Here is a 25,080-nt window from a genome sequence, read left to right as displayed (position 1 = left end):
CATCTTCATGAGTTCAAATCTGGCCTCAGACACGTCCTAGCTGTATGACCCTGGGCAAGTCACTTAACCCTGTTTGCCTCAGTTTCCTCATCTGTAAAATAAGTTGGAAAAGGAAATGTTAAACCACTCTAGGATCCTTGCCAAGAAAACCTCAAATGGAGTCATGGAAAGTCAGACAAGTCTGAAATGACTGAACAACCACAAATAAGCAGAATAAGCCTCTTCAGGAAGTAATGGATTTCCCTTCACTAAAGATCCTAAAACAGAATCTAAATGAGCTCTTTTTGGGGATGTCACAGAAGGAAATTCCTGAGCTGGATCAGATGACTTCCAATTCTATCATTCTGTGATTTTTCATTGTACCAATGACTTATACAACCTTAGTATAGTTTTAAGTTATTAAAGTTTAGCTATAATGTTAAATTAAATAATCGATTATTCATTATTTTTTAATTATTAAATTATTTACATTAAATATTAAAGCTATTTAGATTTTTAGATTTTATAGCTACATTATAGATAATATATCTAATATCTAATATATATTTATATATGATGTATAATCATCTATTAATAATATATATAACTTTTTAAGATATATTTTAGATGTATTGGACCTCTATCTTTAAAGGTATTAAAACTGCACTAAGACTTTTAGGACATATCTTGAGCTACCATTTTATTCTCCCTTTATTCTAATATTAGATATATGAATGATAAAAATTTTTTTTAAGACTTTATGTTTTTACATATGGGATAGCAAAAACTGGAAAGAGGCATTCTGGGCATCTAGTCTCTACCATCCTGATTCAGCTGCATAAGAAGGCATTTGTATATCTGAGGTAAACATTGTTTGATGAAGTCACTGGACTCAGGCTTCCTAACTGGTATTATTTCAGAACATCAGGCATTGTCCTCTTTGGGTGAACATAGATGCTTAAAGGTTTAAAATATCCATCCTTAAGACTCTCCTGCATATTACAGTTTGTCGTTCCAGCAGAATGGGCTTTTGTTACAAAAACTCCCCCAGCACCTTCCCCTTTGGTTTTTACCGATGTGTTTTGCCACAGCTGTGTGATGCAAATATTTCATTTCCAGATGTGAGCAAAGTGGAGGGCCATAATCCCACCCTTGAATTAATTCAGTCAGGAGGGTTTTTTTCTTCTATGAAGATGATGTCAACAATTCCAGTTTCTTTTATTCTATCATACATTTAAATTAACTGATAATCATCCTCCCTCTCTGCCAAAAAAAAAAAAAGAAACCATAAAGAACTATTGAATTGATAAAAGATAATTCTAGCTCGCCTCTGCTGTTACTTCAGACTGAAATTTGCAGCCATTTCTGAGACTGGTTCTCTTCTATCCCAGCTTTAAAACACCCATTATAGCAACCAAAATTGGCATTTACTTTTGCATTTAGGGTGAACCAGGGTTAAATGGTCTTAAAGGATTGAAGGGTGAACCAGGTCAAAAGGGTGACAGAGGACCCCTTGGTCTTCCAGTAAGTAAAGAAAACTATTCAATTCTTAGTGCAAATCTCAGACTTGTCTTTCTATTTTAACCAATAACTCTGGTTTACTCAGGAGCACTTGAATGTTGTCAATATCCCCCTTGTTGAAAGCATCATCTTTTGGAGCAGAGCTCAGTCCCATTCAGTTTTCCCCAGAGTCTGCATTTTTTGTCACTTTTGCCCCCTCATTCAGTTGCCTACATGCCAACCTTCCCCATATATAAGTGAAAGTGCCCCCCTCTTCCCTCTTAAAGCCAACACACTCATTATTTCACGTGGTTCTTCCAAAAATATTCCCATAGTTCAGTGTAGATTTAAAGACTTCTGGAAGTTCTTTTTCTCCCCCAATGCCATACTTTGTTGCTCCCTGGCCTTGGCAGGCATGCAATTGATCATTGTTCATGGTGTGAGGACAATGCTGTGTGATTCCCTGCATTAATCCTATTGTCTTCTGAATGTTTCATGTTGTTTGTTTTGCACGTGCCATTCCAGAAGGTGGTGGTAGATTTTGAAGAAGGGGATTTTTTAATAAGCTTTCCAAACAATGAAAGTTAAATTCCTCTTCCTTCCCCATCCTTCATTGCCAACCTTCTCTCTACAACTACCACAAGATGAAAAGGAACTAGATCTGAAGTTTTAATCACATTTGATAAAAATTTAAATAATATTCCAATTTCAAGTTATATTGCAGATAAAAATCCAAATAATAACTAACCAAAAAGCCAATTATTAGTTGACTGATTTTTTTAATCTCTTCCAGAAAGGCTCCATTATTCAGTCTTACTTTACACTATCTCTGTCCCTGGAAAATATCTATATATACATAATAATGACAAAATATATGTATCTATATATAGTCTTCTCCAAATTTTTCAATATCCCACGTGATGATGATTCTGAGGAAAGAGCATCCATACACATTAAAAGTACACAACTGGCTTGAATTTTCTTTTTTTTTTTAATTAAATTCCCCAAATGATTTTTGTTTCCAATCACCCTGAATTTCAAGTTCTGGTCCTCCAATAATTTGCCTAGTTACTGCTCTATAGCAATGGCCCAAATGACTTGCCTATTGAAACAAGAGATTTTTTTTTTATCATCAGTGTTGGAGAAGTAGGATTACCCTTTGGTATTTTTTGTAGGAGCAGATAGCTATAAATATGTAGGTAGGTAGCATCATATGTACTGTTTGCAGTAGGAATCAGATTCCCCCTGCCTCAGTTTTGCATTACTAACTACATCCGAAGGCACAAGAGGAGAATATAAGTTAGTTCACCTGCAATCTAGCCAAGAATAAAGCCAGTGCCTTATCTTTCTTACTCAATCACATCAATGATATGAGTAAAAAGGACATATATAAATATTTTAGCCTTTAAAATCTATCATCCATGTCAAGTCAAAAATAGTGCTTATAGTCATGCTTGAAGTAAGCATTGGAAATCTGTCAGGTGCTCAGTTTAAATTCTACCCAATTGATCCCAGGCTGCATGTTCCTTGCAGTAATCAAGGATCAAAGAAAACATACATTTTTAAAAAGAACAAATAGAGAAATTGAGTTGATTACCATTTGATCTCTGATAGGTACTTTACTCAGGGATGATTTTGATATAGAAGATTTTCATAGTTAGATATTTTCTTTGTTAGACGTTCTCTGTTCAAAGCAGTCCCTCTAGTGGTAAATGAAATGAATGCTTGATGGTCTCACAGTGCACCCACCTGAGCCTTTAGTCTGATAGAATCTACTGGGGATAATCTAAGTCCCCTGCCAAAGCCACACTTTGTAACCCCACCAGAAAAAAAGGAGGGATGGGAAGTAGGAGAGGCGGGGGAAGAGTGGTGAGGAATACAGTTTAGCCCAGGAGTTTTGTGTTTTGTGTTTTCTGTCAGAGACCCCTCTGGCAGGCTGGTGAAGCCTATGAACTCCTCAGAATGATTTAAAAAAAAATAATTGAAGGAAATGCTAAATTTCAGTTAGAATTTAGTGCAAATAAAGATGTAATTTTTTTTCCTATCCTAGTTTCTTTTTAAAATTTTAAAAAATTTTATTTTTAATTTGTGGAATAAAACAAGCATTTCCATAGCAGTACAATAAAAAAGGTGATTGTACATGAAACTGCAAATCCGCAAATGCACAACTTGCCATTCCTTTCAAATATACAACAAAATTATCATGTAAATTTTGGTCTTTTTTTTCTTTCCCCCTCCTTCCCCCACCCTAGAGATGGCTACTATCAGACACAAATAGGCATGTCTCAGACCCCTTGAAATCTAACTACAGACAGTTGAAAAGCCCTGATCTAGTCATTCACTTTATCATTCCCCTCAAAATTCTAACATATAAAAACAGATTTTTCTTCTCCTTCATCTTTTTGGAATAGTGAAATGTAATAACTGACTCTTTAAATGAAGTTTTTCTTGGGGCAGCTAGATGGTGCTGGCCCTGAAATCAGGAGGACCTGAGTTCAAATGCAACCTCAGACACTTACTAGCTGTGTGACCCTCTGCAAATCACATAACTTTGATTGCCTCTAAAAGGGGGGGGGGATGAAGCTTTTCTTGTGGGATTGAGCCACTTTTTTTTCTCTTCAGAATTTATAAAGATATAAATATTTGGTGAATTTTGTAGCCCTTATAAAAATCATCTGTTATGGTCCAAATGGCATTTAGTAGAACTTTATGGTTATTATGGATTATTATGGTAGACTTTTTAGTCTACTTTATAAAACTCATTAGACTGATTTTTAAATAAGGATTTATGGGATAGAAATGTCATGAAAATGTGAGGGTCTGGGGGACATTTATTGTTGTGTGTTGTTGTTTTCTTTAACTAACAAGTTGTAGTAATGTGGTAGTCAGTTCAGAACCCTATAGCCACATATTCTGTTGTTTGAATTGTTATATTTGTTCATCAGTTCTACTTACTAATTTCATGTTCTTGTCATCCGTGTTACACCCACCAACCATGCTTCCAACCTAACCATACAGGGAGCATCTGGCTTAGACGGAAAGCCAGGATCCCGGGTGAGTCCCTCGTCTTCCTCCGCATGCCTTCCTCATAAGTTCGTGATGATCTGTGACACGTTTCTTAGCTCACTTTATTTGAGTAAAATGATGAATGATGTTCTTGGTGCTGAAATGGAAGAGGGAAGCAAACATGCTGGGAGGACTGGGAGAGTGAAATTGAAGCTTTCTGTGGATGAAACCCAGAACTACCAAAAGTCTTATCTCTAGGGCTAAAACGTAGGTCCGAATTCTGTTTATAGATGGGCAGGTATGGCTCACGTCTCCAAGAAAACTCAGCTCTGTTGTGTCAATCTCACATTCCATGGAATTCCATGGGACCATTCCTTCAATGGTACTAAAGAAGATTTTATTCTAGCCTTTGTTTTTACTTACTGTTCATTCTCTATTTATGTACATTTTCAAAAAATTGATAGATAGGTGAGTAGGTAGGTAGATAGGTAGCTTCTTTCTGAGCAATAGATGATCCTTATGTAAGCACATGTGCTCTTTTAAATGAGATATGTCCATTTATTGTAGCTTCGCCTCCTGTCTTGGCTTCATAATAGCACCATTCCCTCCATTTCTTGGATTTCAGCATTTGAAGTATTGTGAGGGTGGCTTTTGAACCTAAAGGCAAAACCGATTGAGACTGAGTGCTCACAAACGTATTGGATTAGATTTCTAGAGACTGGTTTTTTAAATCCAGATTGACTTTTTATCAGTTTTACCAGTATGCAGCCTGCAAAGTAGAGAATCAGTAGGAATGATTCTAAAATACTTCCTGACACTCTATATATTAAAAAAAAAAAAACAAACAACCTTGCAACTCACTTGCCCAAACAGCATTTTTTTCAAACAGTATTTCTTAAGCATCTCCTACAAACCAGGTACTGTTGTGCTAGGTGGTCGGGATACAAATATAGAAATCAAATAGTCCCTGACCTTATGGAGCTTACATTTTATTGGTGATCTAAACAGTCTCACCGGAAGTAGTAATTACATCAGAAGCGCCAACGGCATTTCTAGAAGCCAAAAGGAAAAAAATAGAAAAGCTAACCTTTGTTATTTTTTTAAAAAACAAAACAAAACAGCCTTCTTTTAGGCTGTCATTCTTTTCATTCAGACCTTTGTGTTTCTTTCTATATGCTGTATTTATTCACATAACTCCCACTTCTTTTTGTGGCTATTTTACCACTAAAATGGGAGAAGAGAAGGGAATCCTGCCAGCGAGTTGTCCAAGCTGCCTGCCACTGCTAACAGGATAACCCTAGGGATAGGAGCCAGGGGAATAATTCCTTCCCTTCTCCCTGTTCTCTTCCTCCTCCTCTTCACTCTTCTCCACCCACCCCACTTCCTCGAAAGATTCTCTGAAGGCTTGATCTGGGCAGGGAAACTGTGTTAACAATCACACTTCACTTGACTTTCAGCAAATTGTTCAACTCTCTTCCAACTGTTCTGGCCAAGCCTTCAGAGGAACTCCAGCTGCTGCTGACAACCAAAGCAACCCACTAGAGGAAAATAATGTGTGTGGGGTCAGGGAAGTCCTATATTTCTGCCTTAAAAATAGAGGATGGGAGAGGAGTGACATGTGAGGAGAGAAGATATGTGAATAAATATGGTCAACTGAGTTTTTTACCCTTGTTGGAATATGTCATTCACATGAACCTCTGAAAAGTAGTTAATCTGAAGAAATAAAACATAAGAAAAAGATGAGGAGCATCACAATATCTCCATGGTTTCCTAAGGCAACATTTAATTACTAAACCTCTACAGCTTGTTAGCAGCTTTTGAGTTATATTTCTGTTGCATTTTTTTTAGGGTACAGATGGCCCTATTGGACCCCATGGACCTGCAGGTCCTAAAGGAGAAAGAGTAAGTTCCTCTTATGGTCCTGCGTTATTTAAATGGATCTGTGGAATGAAGAAAGTTCTGTGGCCAAGGTTGCAAAACAAAGGACAAAAAGGGGCTTTCATCTTTTCCTCCCCAGGAGGATGGATGCAGCTATTCAGTGTCAGTATAGGATAGGGAGGGGCCCAAGTTATCTTCTGTGAAGAAAAGGGGAGGTGAGAACTTCATACTAGAAGGTGACCCAAAAGACTACTTAATACAGAGATTTACATAGCTAAATACACAGCTGTGCAACCATAAGGAAAATGTTTTCACATGGCATTAAGCCAGAGAGCTTTAGTCATTGGGGCTAAAATCTCCAGGATTTGGAAGGCAACCTTTCATAGAAAGCTACCGTTTTCATTCAGAGGAGAAAACCATAGCTTTCTACCCCCGTAGTGAAGAAGATCAAAGAACACAAATCATCATGACCATCCCCTCCACCAACAAAAACGAATCTTTTTCCATTTCATCTCTCAAAATACCTCTTCCTTCTCTAGCCATAAGGAAACAATTTCAGAATTTAAAGAGGGCAAAACTTTTCCCTAACCTCTAGTTGGAAGAGACTCTATGCATTTTGATTGTAAACCACAGGTCCAATGGTAAAATTTATGGCAACAGCAGTGAATAGTCATCCAACCAGAAAGTCTCTCTCCCTCTTCCTTTTTTGTATCACAGACCTCTTTGGTTGTCCAGCGAATAAAGATAAATGATAATGATAGCATTTACATAGAGCTTTGACATTTTCTTTCTTTTGGTGAGGCAGTTGGGGTTAAGTGACTTGCCCAGGGTCACATAGCTAGTAAGTGTTATGTGTCTGAGGCTGGATTTGAACTCAAGTCCTCCTGACTCCAGGACCAGTACACTGAGCCACCTAGCTGCCCCGAGCTTTGACATTTGCAAAGAACTTTACACACACACACATACACACCTACCTATGCAGAATATATATAAGGTGATTTGGGGAGGAGGTGTTAGTAGCTGGGGAATCAAGAAAGGCCTCCCCACCCCCCAGCCCTCTTATATCATGATCTCCTTTAGAGCAGAGATTGTTTCTTCCCTTTTTTTGTATCCCCAGTGCTTAGTAGGATGCCTGGCATATTATTACTGCTTAATAAATACTAGTAGACTCACTGACTAATTGGAAGGTCCAAGATGGCTTGAGGCAGTTAGATGGCACGATGGACAGAGTACTGGGCCTAGAGTTGGAAAGACCTCAGTTCAAATCTAACTTCAGACACTCACAGGTAGTATGACCTGGGGCGGGTCACTTAACCTCTTGTTTGTCTCAATTTCCCTATCTGTAAAATGGGCACAATACCAATACCTACTTTGCTAGGTTGTTGTGAGAATCAAGTGAGAATATTTGCAAAGCACTTAGCTCAGTGCCTGGTACATAGTAGGTGCTTAATAATTGCAATAAGCAATTTCTATTCCTTCTCCAGAGAGGTGAATATTGAGGTCTTTATAAAAGTATATCTTTTCCCTCAGAGGTGCAGTTATCTCTTATCTACAGTCTGATCTGTGAATTCTAAAGGTAAAAAGGGCAGTGTTTATCTAAGTTTAAAATAAACATTTTAACATTTAAACACAGCTAACTTCAAAGTTTCCCGTAGGATTGGACTTACCAGTGTGGTGTCAGGAAAGGCCGCGACTATTTCTAGAAATAGATCAGTAAATCTCCTAAGTTCTTTTGGCGACATGCCCTGAGGCTAGAGTCTGGGGGGGAAGGGGGGCTGGATTTGACCATTTGGCAAATCAGCTGTTACTTCCGATCGCTCCTGATATGTCACAAGGGTATCAGGTCTCCTTGCTGGAGCAGAAAGATTCAAGAGATCAGCTGTAGGAGCCAAGACCGCCATTGATGGCGTAGTTGGAGCCAAATGGAGCAGGGTCAGGGCAAGAGCTGCACTGCAGTGTTCATTCAGAATGTTCAAGCATCCAATGAGAACCTAGGGTCAGGTCTCTGGAAGTATCCCCTCGTGAGGACATTGCGGGCGTTGTGGCCATTCCTCTGGTTCGGTTCTGCTCCAGCTCGGCTGCCAGGTTTTTTTTTTTTAACTACAGGATTGTAGAGAGTGATATTAGAACACATTAGAAAGCCCCAGAGAAATAAAGCCAGCCTAAATGAAATCAGGCTTTTAAGCAGGCAGATTTTCATCAACAACATTACTTCTCTGGCTTATTTCCTGCCACCAGATACTTGATTCCTATAACATTGGAAATACTGGGCAGTTCTGATGAAAATATTGATAGTTTAAAAAAGAAAAACTTTCTCATCTTATAAAAGCACCTAGGCAGCTAGATGGTGCAGTAGGAGAAGCACTGGGCCTAAAGTCAGGAAGACCTGAATTCAAATCCAGCCTTATTTTCCTCATTTGTAAAATGGAGATAATAATAATACCTACCTTACAGTGTTGTTATGAGAATAAAATGAAGTAATACCTGTAAAGCACTTAACACAATGCCTGGCACATGGTAGGTACTTAATAAATGCTTATTCTCTCTGTCCCTTCCTTGTAAAATGAAAGACTTAACCAAGATTGCCCCTAATGTTCCTTCTGGCTCTAGATCTGTGAGTTTCTGTTCTCCCTCCACTTCTCTCTCTCCCTCCCCCCCACCCCCACACACCCCATCTTGCTTTCTCTCTGATTGTCTTACCTAGGGCTGAAAGTCAAACATCCTACTTCAATATCTAACTCTGAGAAGTAAATAAAGAAGGATATTGCAATAAAATAATGTCTAGAAGAACTTCCATGTGGGAACTGCCTCCTCCTGGATAAGCCCCAGGGAGTTAATTGAGGTTAAGTGACTTTTCCTGGGTTGCACATCTAAGAAGTGACAAGTCTGGATTTGAACCCAGGGTTTCCTGACCAGGTTCAAAGAACAACATTCTAACCACTGAGTACATATTTTAAGTATACCAGAGTGGATGCACACAAATGAGTGACTTCTTTCAATGGAACCATGTAACAAACTGATACTACCATTGCCACACAGTTATAGATCCCCTCTTTTAGAACTGGCTTCTGAACCATTTGACTAAATATTCAAGAAACCCAGTCAATCAACAATCTTTTATGTGGTACCTACTGTGTGCAAGGCCCTGTGCTAAGCACTTTACAATTATTATCTCTTTGACCCTCACAACAACCCTAGAGGTAGGTTCTGTTTTTATTCCCATTTTACAAAGGGGAAAAGTGAGACAAATGGAGGTTTAGACTTGCCCAGGGTCACACAGCTAGTAAATGGCTGAGGCCAGGTTGGTCTTCCTAACTGTAGACCCAGTATTCTATCCACTAGACCAGCAGCTGCCAGGAACTGTGGTAAGTGCTGGGGTTACAAAGACAAAAGTAAAACAAAACACACCTTCTAGAACCTTATAATTCTAATATCCACCTTCAGAAAACTAAGGCCTGAGAGATTAAATGATCTGTCCAAGGTCACATAGTGATATGTAGTCAGTGATAGCCTCCTCTCATTTTGACCAGATAGGGTCAATGTTACTCAGCTTGACCACTCATTTTGTTCATTAGATTTTGGGACTGCTTCTCAAAAAGTCAAATCCATCTGCTAAAGATGAAAATGGGCCCCTTTTTTTAGGATATTCAAAGAAAAGCACCCCAAGATGTGAAGACAGTTCCAAAGGAGTGGGTCTATAAATGTATAGTAATGGTGGCAAGGGTAGACCCTCTCAAGGGGAAAAGCTTTGTAGACCCTCTCAAAGGGCTTTAAGGCCATCCTCATGTAAATGTGTGAACTCTGGCATGCTAAATTTCAAGTCTATAACCTTAGATGCATTGCTATACTTTAGCCATGAAGAACCTTATCCAGCTATAAGGGTTAGAATGGAGATCACGGTGAGGAAGGTGGAGGCTGTTCAGGAAAATGGCTGCCCAATCAGGAACCTAACTTAGACCCCAAAGATTTCAAAGCAACTTTAAAATGCTAGGATGAGGGGAAAAGGCCAGTATCTGCATTCTACATTTCATTCCAGAGGCATGATTTGGTAACCCTTCAAATTCTGCCATGAATTGATTTCCACATAGTGGCTTGCCAGAATTGAGGTTGTATCTTCTCTCTGGTCACCTGCTTAGATGTCAGTGTTACAGCCAAAGTCTTCATACCACATCCTTATCACAACTGACAAGGTTTAATTTAGCGAAACAGAATCAGAAGGAAGCAGTATTTGAAATAGAGCTACCCTCTGTTTCTCCAGCCATTATCATAGTCATGTCATTGTCATGAGACCATCCCCCTGCCTGGATCAGGACAGTTCTACTCAACTAATCTTTAAATTCTTTCTTAGACTTCTCATAGATTGCCTGAGGTTGATTACCTAGTTTCAAAAAGCAGGATGAAGAGAGAGAAATAGATGTATCCAAGCTTTTGCTGTGTGAGAATACCTTAACCACAAGCAGTGTGCTATGGTGGATAGAGAGCTGGCTTCTGAGTCTGAGTGAAAGACTAGAGTTTAAGAACTGCATCCCCCAGGCAATTCTCCAATACTGTCAACCCCACAGTAAGTGCTGATTTGCACTAGAGAAAGGAGTTTCCAGTGAAATCACAAATTTTCTCTCCTCTTCCCCCCCAAAAAAAAAAAAAAGAAACCCATAGCATAAAATCAGTTCAAGTCTTGTCTTAGGGTCAATGGATAGAGTGCTGGGCCTGGAATTAGGAAGATGTGAGAGCAAATCCAGCCTCAGACATATACTAGCTGTATGACCTTGGGCAAGTCACATAACCTCTGCCTGCTTCAGTTTCCTCATCTGCTAAAAGGAGATAATCATAGCACCTACTTGTGAAGATCAAATGAGATAATATTTATTAAGTACATTTCAGCCCTTAAAAAGCTATATAAATGCTAATTATTAGTAGTAGTCATAATGAGTAATTACTAGTAATATTTTCATTCTCAATTAATAATCATAATCAGTAGTTATTAGTATTATTAGCTATTAATAGCTGTTGACGTAACTATTAAGTACCCTAGACAGTTCTCTAAGCTTCTAAATTACAAACAAGTTCCTAGCCTGTGCTCACAGAAGGTGTCCTCTGCATTAATGGAATCACAGGCCTAGATCTTCCCAAAGCAAGACAAAACCCATACCTTAGATAACTTCTAACAAGGGGGATTAATAGTTTTTAAATGCCCTTTGAAGGAGAAACAGCAAATTTACACCACTACAGTTGGGTCTAGTACAGGGGTGGGGAGCCTGCGACCTCGAGGACACATACACTCTTCTAGGTGCTTGAGTATGGCCTTTTGACTGAGTCCAAATTTTACAGAACAAATATTTCTATTAAGGGGATTTGATCGGTGAAGTTTGGATTGTAGCCTCGAGGCCATATGTGGCCCTCTAGGTCCCCAAGTGCAGCCCTTTGACGGAATCCAAACTTCACAGAGTAAGTCCCCTTAATAAAAAGATCTGTTCTGTAAAATTTGGACTCAGTCAAAAGGCCACACCCAAAGACCTAGAAGGCCATGTGTGGCCTCAAGGCTGCGCTGTAGTAGAAGATATCAGAACCTTTCATCCTTGCATTTATAATAAACTAACAAATGGGGGGGGGGAAAGTACATACTGTAACAAATGAAACTCAGTTATAATATTTTAGACAAATAAGCTTTTGGACAGAATTGATGGCATTTGGTTACCATAGGACCTATGATTTCAGTAAAGTATGTTCTGTGTGTTACTAATAACAAATTGCTTGAAATGATCGATTGAGACCATTTCTCTGGGATTTTGACAAAATGATATGGGTAAACTTTAAACAGAGAATTTAAGGACACATTATTACAAAAATAAAGTGTGTGTATATGTGTTTGAATGTTTTTGTTGCATTATTATTTTTCTTTTAGGGTGAAAAGGGAGCCATGGGAGAGCCCGGACCCAGGGGACCTTATGGTTTGCCTGTGAGTTGACTATAACTTTCATTAGTCCATACATTGATGAAATGTCATTTATTTTCCCAGTCATTTTCTTGAGCAGCAGGATAATCATTCAAGGAAAACAGTAAAATAATCATGTGAAATGCAGCCCTAATTATGCCTGTTTCTTTCAGCAATACCATTATTCTTTCTTGAGCTCAGAGAGAGAGAGAGAGAGAGAGAGAGAGAGAGAGAGAGAGAGAGAGAGAGAGAATGGAAAACACCAAAGATTATCACTGGAACAAACCAGGCTAATGTGCAATCTGGGGTTCAGGTTATTTCTAATTCTTCACTTGTAGCATTTGATTTGACTAGGTGCCCATCATTAAAAGTTTAGTGCATAAAAATTAGACACAGATATTCTACCAAGAAATTAGAATTTAACAGCCTTACTATTTATTCAGTTTATTTTATCCAGTTAGTTTTAAAGAGGCTAACACTGAATAGCATTAAGCATGTTATACAATATGTTATATAATTTAAAAATGGGCTTTTCCAAAATCATTCATGTTAATGCTCATTTCTCCATTTCTGTCTTGTAGTGGGGCCCTAGACATCAGCACCCCCAGTCCTCACAGCTCCAAGAGGCTTGAATATACAGGCCTTGAGGACTTTGCTTGACCCACAGATCTAAGTCCACAATGCCTCACTACAAATGTGAAGAAAAAATTATCCTTAGAATAAGAAGAGGTCCCTTGGGAAAGCTAAATCTAACACATCAATATCTTTTCATTTCTCTTCTGAAAATTCTCAGGCACATGGAAGTAAAATTATAAAGCATACAATGAAATTTTTATAACTATAGCTGATGCAAGAGTATTTTGTTAAAATTATTGACAAACATACAAAATATTGCTAAAATATGATCAAGTTTTTTGTTTGTTTTACTCTACATATATCCCTTCTTTTTTAATTAAAAACAATTAAACAATTGTTTAAAATTTTTCAAAAAACAAGAACAATTTTAAAAAACAAAACAAAATTTGAACTATGACCTTAACACATTCTGATTTTTAAATAAATCACCAAGTGATTGGTGGAGGCAAAGCAGATTTCTTGCTGAAATTGAATGGATCACTAAACTTGACAATGGAAGCACATTGTTTTAATAGTATGTACTATACTATAAGAAAAGATGGATTGATCATCACTGGGCAACCAGGTTGTGATTTCTTTTATCTTTGGCCAGCATTTATTTACAAAATCTGCTTAAAAAGCAGCATTTTTAAAACTTTCTCCCTTCACGTCCTTTTCATTTACAGAGAGACCAGAAGTACGTCTAGAACAAAAATCGATATAACATTAGCAATGAAACACGTTTCCCGTCCTTCACTGTGAGGGAGCTAGAATCTTACTCATTTAGAGGCAGCTAGAAGGTACAGAGGATAGATAATAGGACTTGGAGTCAGGAAGACCTCAATCCAAATTTTGTCCCCCAAAGTTATGAGTTATGTGACTGTGGTCAAGTCTCTTTACTGATATCTGCCTTGGTTTCCAGTGAAAATGGGGCTAAAAAGAGCACCCACCTCCCAGGGTTATTGTGAGGATCAAATAAGGTAACATTTGTCAAGCATTTTACAGAATTTAAAGCACTATATATGTTAGCTATTATTATTATTCCATGCTAAAGATATGCAGAAGCATTAAGAAGCACATACACTCAGAATTTGACATGGCTTTAAAATGACTGAAGTTTTACCCCGTAAAATCAACTCCTGGAATAATGACTTTGTCACCAAGCTTCAAAACCAGAAAAAAGTTCACAGTCAATTTGATTTCTGAACATCATAAAAATGCAATCAACTTGTGGAGCTTTAATATAAAAGTGTGTAACATTTGTAGGAATTATGAATCATCATCTTTCACTTGACTAGTGGAAGAAATGTGTGGCAGTTCAAAAGCCCAGCTTCTGTGCTTCCAATGTAGTCATTTTGATACTTGTGTGCTCGCATGCTAGCACAACCATCCTGAGTAGGATGTGTCCTGAGTACAGAAAACAATAGCCTAAGCTTAGGAACAATAATGTAGTTCATATGGTTCTTTGGCAGGGGAAGGATGGAGAGCCTGGTCTTGATGTAAGTAAAACTTACAGTAAACATATGACAATAGTAACAGATACTACTGGTGTGCTTCGTGGCTATAACAGCATGGATATTGCTTATTTATTTACCATTCACTGTGCATACTAGGAATTTAGAGAGTGATGTGAAATGTATTACAAGTGTTTGTGTGTAATGAATATAGGACAAGGACACGATTAGAGGGAAGAAAGTTAACATAGGGTAGTAAACAGTAACATTTTAAAATTACTTTCCAAAATAGAAATGGTATCATGGAAAAACTGCTAGATTTGGAGTTAAAAGCCTTAATAATGCCGGTAGAATCTGGCCTAATCACTGAACCTCTGTGGGCCCAGTTTTCTAATCTGGATGTGAGGAGGTTGGACTTTATGACCTCTGAAGTTCCTCCCAACTTTTCATCTATGAGCCAGTGATTTAAAGCTAGTGCTCAGCGCACAGCAGTTGCCTAATAAGAGTTGACTGGGTTAAACTGAATTGGAACTAGAGAAAGCTTACTTAGGATTTTACTGGTGGAGTCAGAGCTAGGTTATGTAAAAGAATGCACAAATAGAAACACTGTGCACATGAGATGATTCAAAGTTGTCCATGTGGTTTATGTCACCATTATTAATATCATTATTAATTGTAATTAACATTATTAACAATAATAGTTGACACATAGGTTGTTTTAAGGTTTACAAAGCTTTATATACATTATCTCAAAAATTCTTCAGCTTCTTCTTAATGCAAGCTTAACTTAAATTGCATACCATCCCCAGTTTATATCTCATAAAATATATTAACCACCTCCAGTCCAGCATCCAGCATTTGTTAAGCACCTACTATATGTGAGGCACTATGCTAGGGACTGTGAATACACAAAAATGAAACAGTCTCTGCCTTCAAGGAGCTTACATTCTATTGAATGCATTGAATTGAATACACAAGTTGAGACAGATTATGAAGAAAAGCCAGGAGGCTGTTAGAATTCATTGAAAAGCATCTTACAGGAGCTAAAGGGAATTTTGAGAAGTTAAAGAAAGTGATCCGATTTGCATAAATGGTTCGACAGTTGCCATTTTGTAAAGTAAATTTTGCAAACCTTAAAACGCTATAGTAAGGTCAGCTATTATTATTGCTGTTGTTGTTAATTTGATCTTGAAAGGGATACCCTTAACTCTTTCTGTGTCTGTAGAAAAACAATAAATCTGAATGTTTTCCCCAACATAATTGTCACACATTAGACCAATGGATACTTTTGGTTTTGTTTGTTTTTCTTTTTTTCCTACAGGGTTTTCCCGGTCCTCGAGGAGAGAAGGGTGATTTAGGAGAGAAAGGAGAAAAGGTGACTTTGAGCTGCGGACATTGCTTCATTTTGTTTCATCCTATTCCATCCATTCCCTCTTGTTTTCCCAGCCTCGTAACTATCTCTCATGCTTAGTCTTTTCCTCATCCTGTGTGCCAAAAATAAGTAGACACTAGAACCTACAAAGTCAAGTCTCAGAGGGAGATGAGAGAAGCCTGTGTGGTCAAGCGTTGTTAATGCTCTCTCTGATGAAGGCTACATTTTAACCCCTGTTGTCCTCATCAGACTGTATTTTCCCCAGGCTTTGCTCTGAGACTTAGTAGGTAGGCGCAGACTCTAGCAAATGAAGGCTAATGACCTTGACTGAGTCATTGAATGGAGCTAAATTGTATTCTTTAGTGATGCTTTTTCTGGCATGGATTCCATCTCCATGACATAAACCCCTTTGAATGAAAAAGAAGAGCTACAGTTCTATTTTTCAGATAGGGAAAGTAAAAAGCAGGCTGGATAATTAAATTGTAAAATTAGTTTGTGTTGGCTTAGGAACCAGGCTTTCCCAATTTCTGAAGTTTCAATGAAAAATAGAGTTTTAAAATGAGAAACCTGAAATGTTTTATAGTTGATAACGATCAGGTTCTGTATCACTGATATCAGAATCAGGTTTTAGAAATTCAAAGAGCATGGCCTAATACTTGTCACTTGCTAGCTGTGTGACCCTGGGCAAGTCACTTAACCCCATTGCCTGACCCAAAAAAAGAATGAAAAAAAGAAATTCAAAGAGCAGAGAGAAGTTTTCATGACTTTAGCTGTAACAGGGAGTAACAAATATAGGCAACTTTAGCAAAAACGAGTAGTATCAGACTCCAATAACCTGTATAAAAACCTTCCAAATTTATACTGCAGAGATGTAGGACTGTTTCTGTCTTGCCTTATCCCGACATCAATAGTGTTTGTAACAGCATTAACTGTTTAAAAAAAGAAGAAAAAGAATTATGAATTGGGGAACACTTGATGTCTATTTTTTTTTCTTTTTCTGGCAGTAGTTTCAGTTGCAGTATGGAATCACGGTAGTTTAAATGGTGGGTGCATGTGTGTAGCTGTCCACTACTAGTGCTGTATTTTATTCAGCAGTCAAAATCATCTGGTACCACCTGTCCTTCAGGGACTCTGGCTCTGGTGAGTATATGTATGTCAATATTACTGGATTTCAGACAGTAATAAATTAAACAAAAAAAATTAAATGTCAGAGAATTAAAAGAAAACATGGGTTTTTTTGTCTCTTCCACCTGTCCTATCATTTTATTAGGCATGTCCTAGGACCAAAAAGTTAACCTGGCTATAAACATAGATGTCTAGTTTAATTTTCAACTGTTCATAGAGAAAGTAGTCATCATAGTGAGAGATTAGCTCACTTAAAATACAATGTTCAATCCTCTAACTTAAAATAAACATAAAAATAGTTAGCATTTATATGACTCTTTAAGGATTACAAAGCATTTTACATATTTCTCACTGGAGCCTCATAACAACCCTGAGAGATAGATGCAAATTAAAAGGGTTCTATTATTTAAAAAAAAATGAGTTTGTATTTTAAATCTGTAAATATTGTTCAAAAGGCGGTGTGATACAGTGGATAGAAGACTTGCTTAGGAGTCAAAAAGACTTGGGTTCGAGACCTGGCTCTGATACGTACAAAGTTATTTGATGGCAAGCCAGTGAACCTTTCAATGGCCCAGGCAACTTTGTAAGACAAGTTACCTTCACATTACAAATTGCTTTTAAACAGCTCTGCGTTCTTGCTCTCAAATGATTCTGCTGGACTGAATCAAGGTAGCAAGGGTAATTGCATCAGGATCTGAATTATCTAAGAGAAAAGAGAATATTTTAATTTATACTATAAAAATGACTCCTTAGGGCAGATAGGTGGCACAGTGGATAGAGCACTGGCCCTGGAATCAGGAGGACCTGAGTTCAAATGCGGCCTCAAACATATGCTGCTTACTCGCTGTGTGACCCTGGGCAAGTCACTTACCCCCTTTCCCTAGCCCCCCCCCCAAAATGGCTTTTCTAATCTCCTGAATCATATGTTTAATTGTTTTACAACTTTTTGTTTTTTCACCTGTACAATACAGCTGCCTGCTCATCTTACTGGAGAGATTTTCCGCACCAGGAGGTTCTCCAATTTAATGAAAGTACAGTCTTTATGTATGCATTTATGTGAGGGAGGGAGAGAGAGAGAGAGACAGGCCTAAAGTCAGGAAGACTCCTTTTTTTGAGTTCAAATCTGAACTTGGACAATTACTAACTGTGTGACCCTGGGCAAGTCACTTCACCCTGTTTGCCTCAGTTTCCTCACCTGTAAAATCAGCTGGAGAAGGAAATGTTAAACTGCTCCGGTATCTTTGCCAAGAAAATCCCCAACGGGATCGCAAAGAATTGTACACAACTAAACAACAACAGCACAGTCTTTGAATATTTTAGAATTTCTAGGACTGGAGTAACAATTTTACCTTTGGGAGAATTGTAGGCTAAACCTGAATGGCTTGCATGTGCCTCAACCCTCAGCCCGGCATATGGAAATTAGCAATGGCAGGCACCTACTCTACCTCTGGGGACAGATATTTTAAGCTCCACAGAAAGACACTGCAGATTTTCAGTATTTTGTAGTGATTGACAGTGACAGTGATGCCTCAGCCTTTGTATAGTAATGCCTCTTTCCCCTGGAGGCTGAAGCAGGCCAGAGGCTTACTGTCTGGTCTGATTCCCAAACCCTTTCCCCACTGGCATTCATTTGGCAACCTCGAGCTCTAGGGTTGGATAGGCTGGGTCCAACCTACTTGAATTATCAAAATAACATAAAATGAAATCTGCAGTTTCCATGACGTCTGGTCATGGTCACACATAGCACATGGCGAATTAGCTATGACTCAGGAGGTGAGCTGTGTAACACCAAATCAGTTCTCTTTTCAGGATGGGGATAGGGACCGGACTGGCAATTTCATTGCCATAGAGATCTCTCTGCCAGTGCAGGTTGTCATCTTTTCTGCAACCTACAGTCTTAGAATAGGGTAGCTAGATGGCACAGTGGATAGAGCCCTGGGCCTGGAGTCAGGAAGACTCGTCTTCATGGGTTCAAACACTTGCTTGTTGTGTGACCCTGGGCAAGTCACTTAGCCCTGTTTGCCTCAGTTCTGCATCAATAAAATGAGCTGGAGGAGGAAAAGGCAAACCACTCCAGTATTTTGCCAAGAAAACCTCAAAGGGGTCACAAAGAGTCAGACGTGAAAATGACTGAACAAATAATCTTAGAGTCGCTTAAAGGGCTGAGAGGTCGCCATCACACAGTGTCAGAGGTAGGACTTGAACTCAGGTCTTCCTAGCTCTCTATCCACTTTGCTGCACTTTAAAAAAAAAGTATTTGCTAAACAAGGACATTTACTTTGCAAGACTGAACAGTCTTAAAACGTTATTCCCATTATCCTTACTTGGTGTATTTGCTTTCCTAATGACCCAACCTGTGACTCCTGTCTTTGTTCAGAGACAGCCGACTCACAGAATTTCTCATCTCTTCCCAGTATTAAAGTAAGACATATTTCCCGTCGACTTTGCTTTGAAGCCTTTTGGTGAATCCTTTTTGGCACCCAGGAGCCAGATGAGGAACTTTGCACTCACCCTCTGGCAGAATTAATACATATACTTGGATATTTCTCTATAGTACTTCGTTCTCCCCATTTATGTGTTCTTCTTTGATGAGTCTGATTATTTGCTTCAGCATTTATTTTAAGCCTAATGTCATTATATAGCCTGATTGCAAAACCAACACACTAATCTAAATGTAGAAATTCATTCCATCTCGTGTTCTCCTTTAAATACTGATTTGCTTTATGAATTATTTTTAAAGTGTTAAAAGCTGCCTCTGCCTTGCATATAGATTATCCATTTGTTTTTGCCTTGGTGAAAACTGTTGATTATCTATTTGCTGGCTATGTTTCCCTATCCAGAGGTGCATTCTTTCCTTTTCCTCTTTTTGCTGCCTTTCCTGAAAATTCCTCCATCCAAACAATCCTTCTTGCCAATTAAATTTCCTACCACCTCTACCTTGACAGCTGATACTAATTTCCTATGGCTACTATTCCACCTCATAATCATCCTGACTCCATTTTTTTTGTATTAGTACCACTGAGTCCACCTTGCTTTTCCTATTTTAAACAGAAAGACTTTTGCTTTTGCTAAATTGAGAGTAAGCCAGAAACCCATTTACCACTGTGATTATCTGGCAAGGGATCAGTGGAGAAATAAACTGGGGGAAAAAGACACACATACAACCTGAGACTTATAAATATTCCTGATGCTTTAATTGGCCTTCAGGAAAATAAATAAATAAAAAGAAAGCATTTTCAGTGACTTGTTTCAGTGACCCATCCATGAAAGCCACACTAGCTTTTGGAAAAAGGGTCCTATTGTTAATAGAGTCTGTGACTAAATACCCGTATGGTTTAAGATATTGAACAATTTTTAGATGGCCTTATAAAATGGTACCAACAGTTGGGAAACAAAGCAAAAACATCTGGCAATGTTTCTGAAAGTTAGAGGCTGTGAGCATTCTTTCCAGTATGCCTAGATTAGCACAACATCAGTCTGTTGGGGCAAGGTTAAAAATGTCCATTCCCACAAGTGAGGAGTGTTCATCGAAGGAGCCAGCCTCCCCGGGGACTTCATTGGCCACAATTAGTGGGTCCTTATGGGACCCACTCATTGTCTTGCACCCGAAAAGATTTGACTATCACCCCATTATTGTTTACGTCAGCCCAGCTAGGCTATGTGTCACTGAAACATTTCATCCTTAAGGCTGCTGTGGATGGTGTAAACACCAGCATTGTCCTTCTGGTTTGTCAGTCTGTCAGTTCTACGCTTCAAGATTGCTTAAATCTCTCAAACCAGGCCCAGGACCCATCTGGGCAGCTGGTGTGGTCTACTAGTACAATTGGGTTTTCCACATTCACCCCATCCAGAACAGAGTGGTAAATGTCTGTCCAGGCTTCTGTTGGCTAAAACTGTCCTTTAAATATATTTATATTTTTTACCACCATCTCCCCCCAAAATGAAATCTGTTTTATCCAAACTATTGTGTCCACAGGGGGAAAAGGGAAAGAAAGGCAAAAAGGGGCCCAAAGGGGAGAAAGGAGAACAGGGTGCCCCTGGATTAGATGCACCTTGCCCGTTGGTATGTTTCATTCATAGAAGTCTGTCCTGATGTCTAGCGTAAAATAAGATATAGAATAAAACAATAGGAGAGGAGCATACTGGAAGTATCTTGCTATAGTCACTTATTACAGATGTTAATTGGTCCTAAGGAACCTGCTCTTATCACAGGATTGTTTCTTCTCAAGCCTAGTACCTTGAGTGTACTAATCCTAAAGTATTGTTTTTAAAGGGACCCCCAAACACACAGGTAAGACTGAAAGAGATCACAGCATAGGCTGAATGGCATCTCAATCTGGTGCTTAAAAAAGGGCAGTCATTTAAAAGACTAACCCCTTCATGGAGCTGTGCAAAAGTCTCATTCCCATCTACCAGCCATTGAAAGCTACTCCAGAATTGCTCCTCTCCTGGTCTTCTACGGCTACAAATTCTTGTTTCCTTCTGCAGCCTCAGTGCTTAAAGATGTTTCTTTTGTCAGTAATGTTACAAGTCAATCTTCATCAAACAGGGATTCCGTGGAGTTAAGGGGGAGAAGGGGGAGCCGGGTCAGCCTGGCCTGGATGGCCTGGATGCCCCTTGCCAATTGGTACAGTATTTCTCTTTCCTACCACCCTGCATGTGGTTCCTTTGTGTGATCACACACCTGTCTCTAGCGATGTAAAGCAAGCCTTTCTGAAGCAAGCTTTACATGTTCGACCTATTGACATGCATGTGCATGGATCATTTGGCTCCTCCAGAGACTAATGCAAGCTCGAGAGAACTAGTGGGTTTGGGGTTTTTTTTTGTTTTTATCAGTGAATTAACTCCCTGGTCTTTTGCTTACACTTGACATGGCCACCATATTTCTGTGTCCTTTGACATAGGCCATAAACATTACTTTCTTATAATTTAATTTTTTTTTCTTTAAAAAGATGAAAAATAAATCTTTATCTTGATCAGCAAGCTCCTGTCTATTTGGGGGAAAGAGCAAGCTGTCCAAGTTAAGCTTTAAGATTCTACTTTCAGTTTACTTTTTAAGAGTGGAATAGAAGGAAGAGATGAAACACCTGATGGGACAGATCATCTCTACCCAGAAACCTCATGGTTTGCCTTGTTTTATCCCCTTCAGCAAACCTATGTCTCATTTACCAGTGACTCCTTCAGATTTCAGGCTTCCATATCTCACTCCAAATTTCTAGATTTTACTGAACTCCTGACTCCCTACAGGGGAAAAATGTTTTAAAAAATCTTCCTTATAGATAGGTGGTATAGTGTTTAGAGAGTTAGACTTAGGGTCAGGAAGACCTGAATCTAAATCTTGCCTCCAACACTTACTAGTCGTGAGATCCTGAACAAGTCATTTCCCTTTTCTCTATCTCTGGTTCCTCGTGTGTAAAATGAGGGGGCTCAGCTAGAAGACTGCAGATCGAAGTCCCTACTTCCCAATAACAGCAAACCCCCTCATACAATTTAAGATAGGAGGCACTGTTAAGTGTTAAAAGTTAAAAAAAAAAAAGGGCAGCTAGGTGGCACAGTGGATAGAGCACCGGCCCTGAAGTCAGGAGGACCTGAGTTCAAATCTGACCTCAGACCAAACACTTGACACTTACTACCTGTGTGACCCAGGGCAAGTCACTTAACCCCAATTGCCTCACAAAAAAAAAAAGCAAAAAAACAAAAACAAAAAATGGAGGGCCCAGGCAGAAACTCCTACAACAACCTAGGCTCATTCATGTAGAGATATGTTACCTTAAGCCTACCAAGGCCTGGGAAAACTTATTCCAAATATATATGTGTGTGTGTGTGTGTGTGTGTTGTGTGTGTGTGTGTGTGTGTGTGTGTGTATACAGGTGTGTATGTGCATATATATGTATGTATGTGTGTATGTATATAGATCCCAGCTTAAAAGGGCCCTCTCCATCTTGGCCCTAAATTTCTACTTGCCCCTCATTGGTGCATTCCACACACACCTTTCCGTGTCAGGAATTTCAGACCTTCATGCTTCTCACAGTTTATCAGGAAATGCCCAAGCTCCCATCCTAAGCAAAGATGTTCACCTTCTTATCTTCCCCTGTGTCACTAGTCTGACTGGTCCGTAGTATAAGCAGATTCTCTTGGTCAGTGCAGCCCATAATGGGGATAAAAATCTCCTCTTCCACCTATGCCAGGGTCCCCTGACTTGGGCCTATGAATCCATATTCCTCCTAACATATTTCCCTCCCTAATTATAAAAACTCCCAGGTCGGCCCACTCTTGCTTCCCAGGATTGGCTGAGCTAATCCCAATAGAGGGCCAATAGAGGTTGGACGCTCTTACTCATCTCCTACTTCAAGTGTGATAAGTCTGAGGCCTCCTCTGGACACTGCCCATCTTGGGGTGGATCTGACAGACTAGTGTTGTTAGCATTATTACATATAAGAATTCAACGTAATAATGAAATAACAACATAGTCTTTCTGCCCAAAAAAATTGACAGGATCATTTCATCATCCTTCTAAAGATGATAATGGTCTGCAGCCCAAATACCTCGCTCACTTTTTTGCTTAACATTTCCAATTTAATGGTCTCTCCTTTTAGAACTTACTTGACAAAGTCCATCACACTTCCTTACTCTCTGTTAACATGAACCCCAGTTCCTCTTTATACTAAAATTCTTCCATTCATCCTTTTCCTGGTACCAATCTGGCAATGCTAAAAATTTTTTCCCCATACCTAAAGATATTTTTAAGGATTTGGGGGGGTTTTTTGGTTACTTTTTGTTATTTTTACTTTCAAAAGAAGAGTATTTCCTGAAGTCTCCTATTCTATAATTAGGTTGGGGCGGGGAGGGTTATACTTGGTCTGCATGTTATTTTATGATTTGTTAGCTAAGCACGTTTCTGTAAAGGTGAACGCTCCTAAGATCAGATTTTTCAGAATAGACCATATTAATTTTCTACTTAGAGAATTATGATAAAAAGTGTCCAATCTTTTCTTTTATTTGCCCTGGATCTTTCATGGTTATCCTTCATGGGGAAAACACAAGCATGCTTTTATAATATACCAAAGGTTATGGTCTTGGTAATATCATTTGTGTCTGGAGCATGTCTATACTTATAAGCAGAATGGATTTTGGAAGAGAAGAAAAGGTCCCTGCACATCAAAAATTAGATGACTTCTCAGTCAAATTTAACAAGTGAGGAACCTAGTGGATATTTAATACCTACTAAATTTCTAATAGATGGGATGCTGTGCAGTGTACCAAAAGTGTACAAACAATGGTGTGCTAAGAAATGTTTACAACCAGCTCCCCAGAGGAAGAATATTCACCTACACTTTTATGTTTGATCTGCATTACTTAAATTTTCTCCATCACTTTCTCAAGTTTAATTATTAAAACAATGAATCAAAACCTGCTTTTTAGCATTTGCCGATTTCTGAGATGTAAATGCCCGCACTGAAAATTGAACAATTGACTCTCCCAAGCCAAATTCAAGCTGGCTCCAGCACACCTGTATACAGATAAGGAATGGAGAACAGAATTTTTTGAGTGCAGTATTACTTTTAATTCAATTAGATGAACAGGTTCTACTGTGATTAAGGATCTAAAGAGGGAAAAATTAAAATGAAAGAAGTATGATCTCAAGTATTCTGTGAATTATAAGCTTCGGATAGAAATGATAAGGCATTGATCATTTATCATTATCATGCATAGACTATTCTGATCAGGTAGATGAATCAGAAGCTTAATAAAGATAATGAAATGATAAGCACATTCCAATTACAGCTGCAGTACAGCACTTGATATTTAAAGATGAGGCCATGATGAGCCATACTATAATTTGTCAATTTCTTAGTGTGCTTTAAAAAATCGTTATGTTTTTAGTTCATTTTATCTGTTAAGTTATAGCCATTCCCTCTTCTAGAGGAAATTTGAATTTCCTTTATCTTAATTGAAATGGTATATGCTACTTAAAGAAATCCTAGTAAAAAAAAAAATAAAGGAAGAAGTATAGACTCAGACTTTAGGGTTAGAGCAGCCATTTTTTTAAGCCTTTGAGCATGACTATGAGGTTCTCTCTCCTGTGGGGGGTACTGAGAAATGTCCTTGTTGTTCTCCTTGGAACAGGGGCCGGATGGATTACCGATGCCTGGGTGTTGGCAAAAGGTAAGATCAAAGGAGTGTTTCTATTAAGATGGCTTCTCCCTTTGCTTTGAGAT

At 38.6% G+C, this 25,080-nt stretch overlaps 1 protein-coding gene across 1 annotated transcript in view; it reads left to right on the top strand.

Annotated features, from left to right (window-relative positions):
* COL25A1 (collagen type XXV alpha 1 chain) overlaps positions 1-25,080 on the top strand; it is a 563,954-nt gene that overhangs the window by 528,173 nt on the left and 10,701 nt on the right. Inside the window, exons 31-36 of the mRNA XM_078148267.1 lie at positions 4,498-4,533; positions 6,334-6,387; positions 12,266-12,319; positions 15,686-15,739; positions 21,411-21,488; positions 24,989-25,027. Of these exons, the coding sequence (XP_078004393.1) occupies positions 4,498-4,533; positions 6,334-6,387; positions 12,266-12,319; positions 15,686-15,739; positions 21,411-21,488; positions 24,989-25,027 (315 nt within the window). The remainder of the gene's footprint in view (positions 1-4,497; positions 4,534-6,333; positions 6,388-12,265; positions 12,320-15,685; positions 15,740-21,410; positions 21,489-24,988; positions 25,028-25,080) is intronic.

The sequence above is a fragment of the Phascolarctos cinereus genome, unplaced genomic scaffold, assembly GCF_003287225.1.
Source record: "Phascolarctos cinereus isolate Bilbo 61053 unplaced genomic scaffold, phaCin_HiC Scaffold_9;HRSCAF=440, whole genome shotgun sequence".
Lineage (NCBI taxonomy): Eukaryota > Metazoa > Chordata > Mammalia > Diprotodontia > Phascolarctidae > Phascolarctos > Phascolarctos cinereus.
The sequence above is the reverse complement of the archived record's forward strand: the minus strand, read 5'-3'. Positions and strand labels throughout refer to the sequence as shown.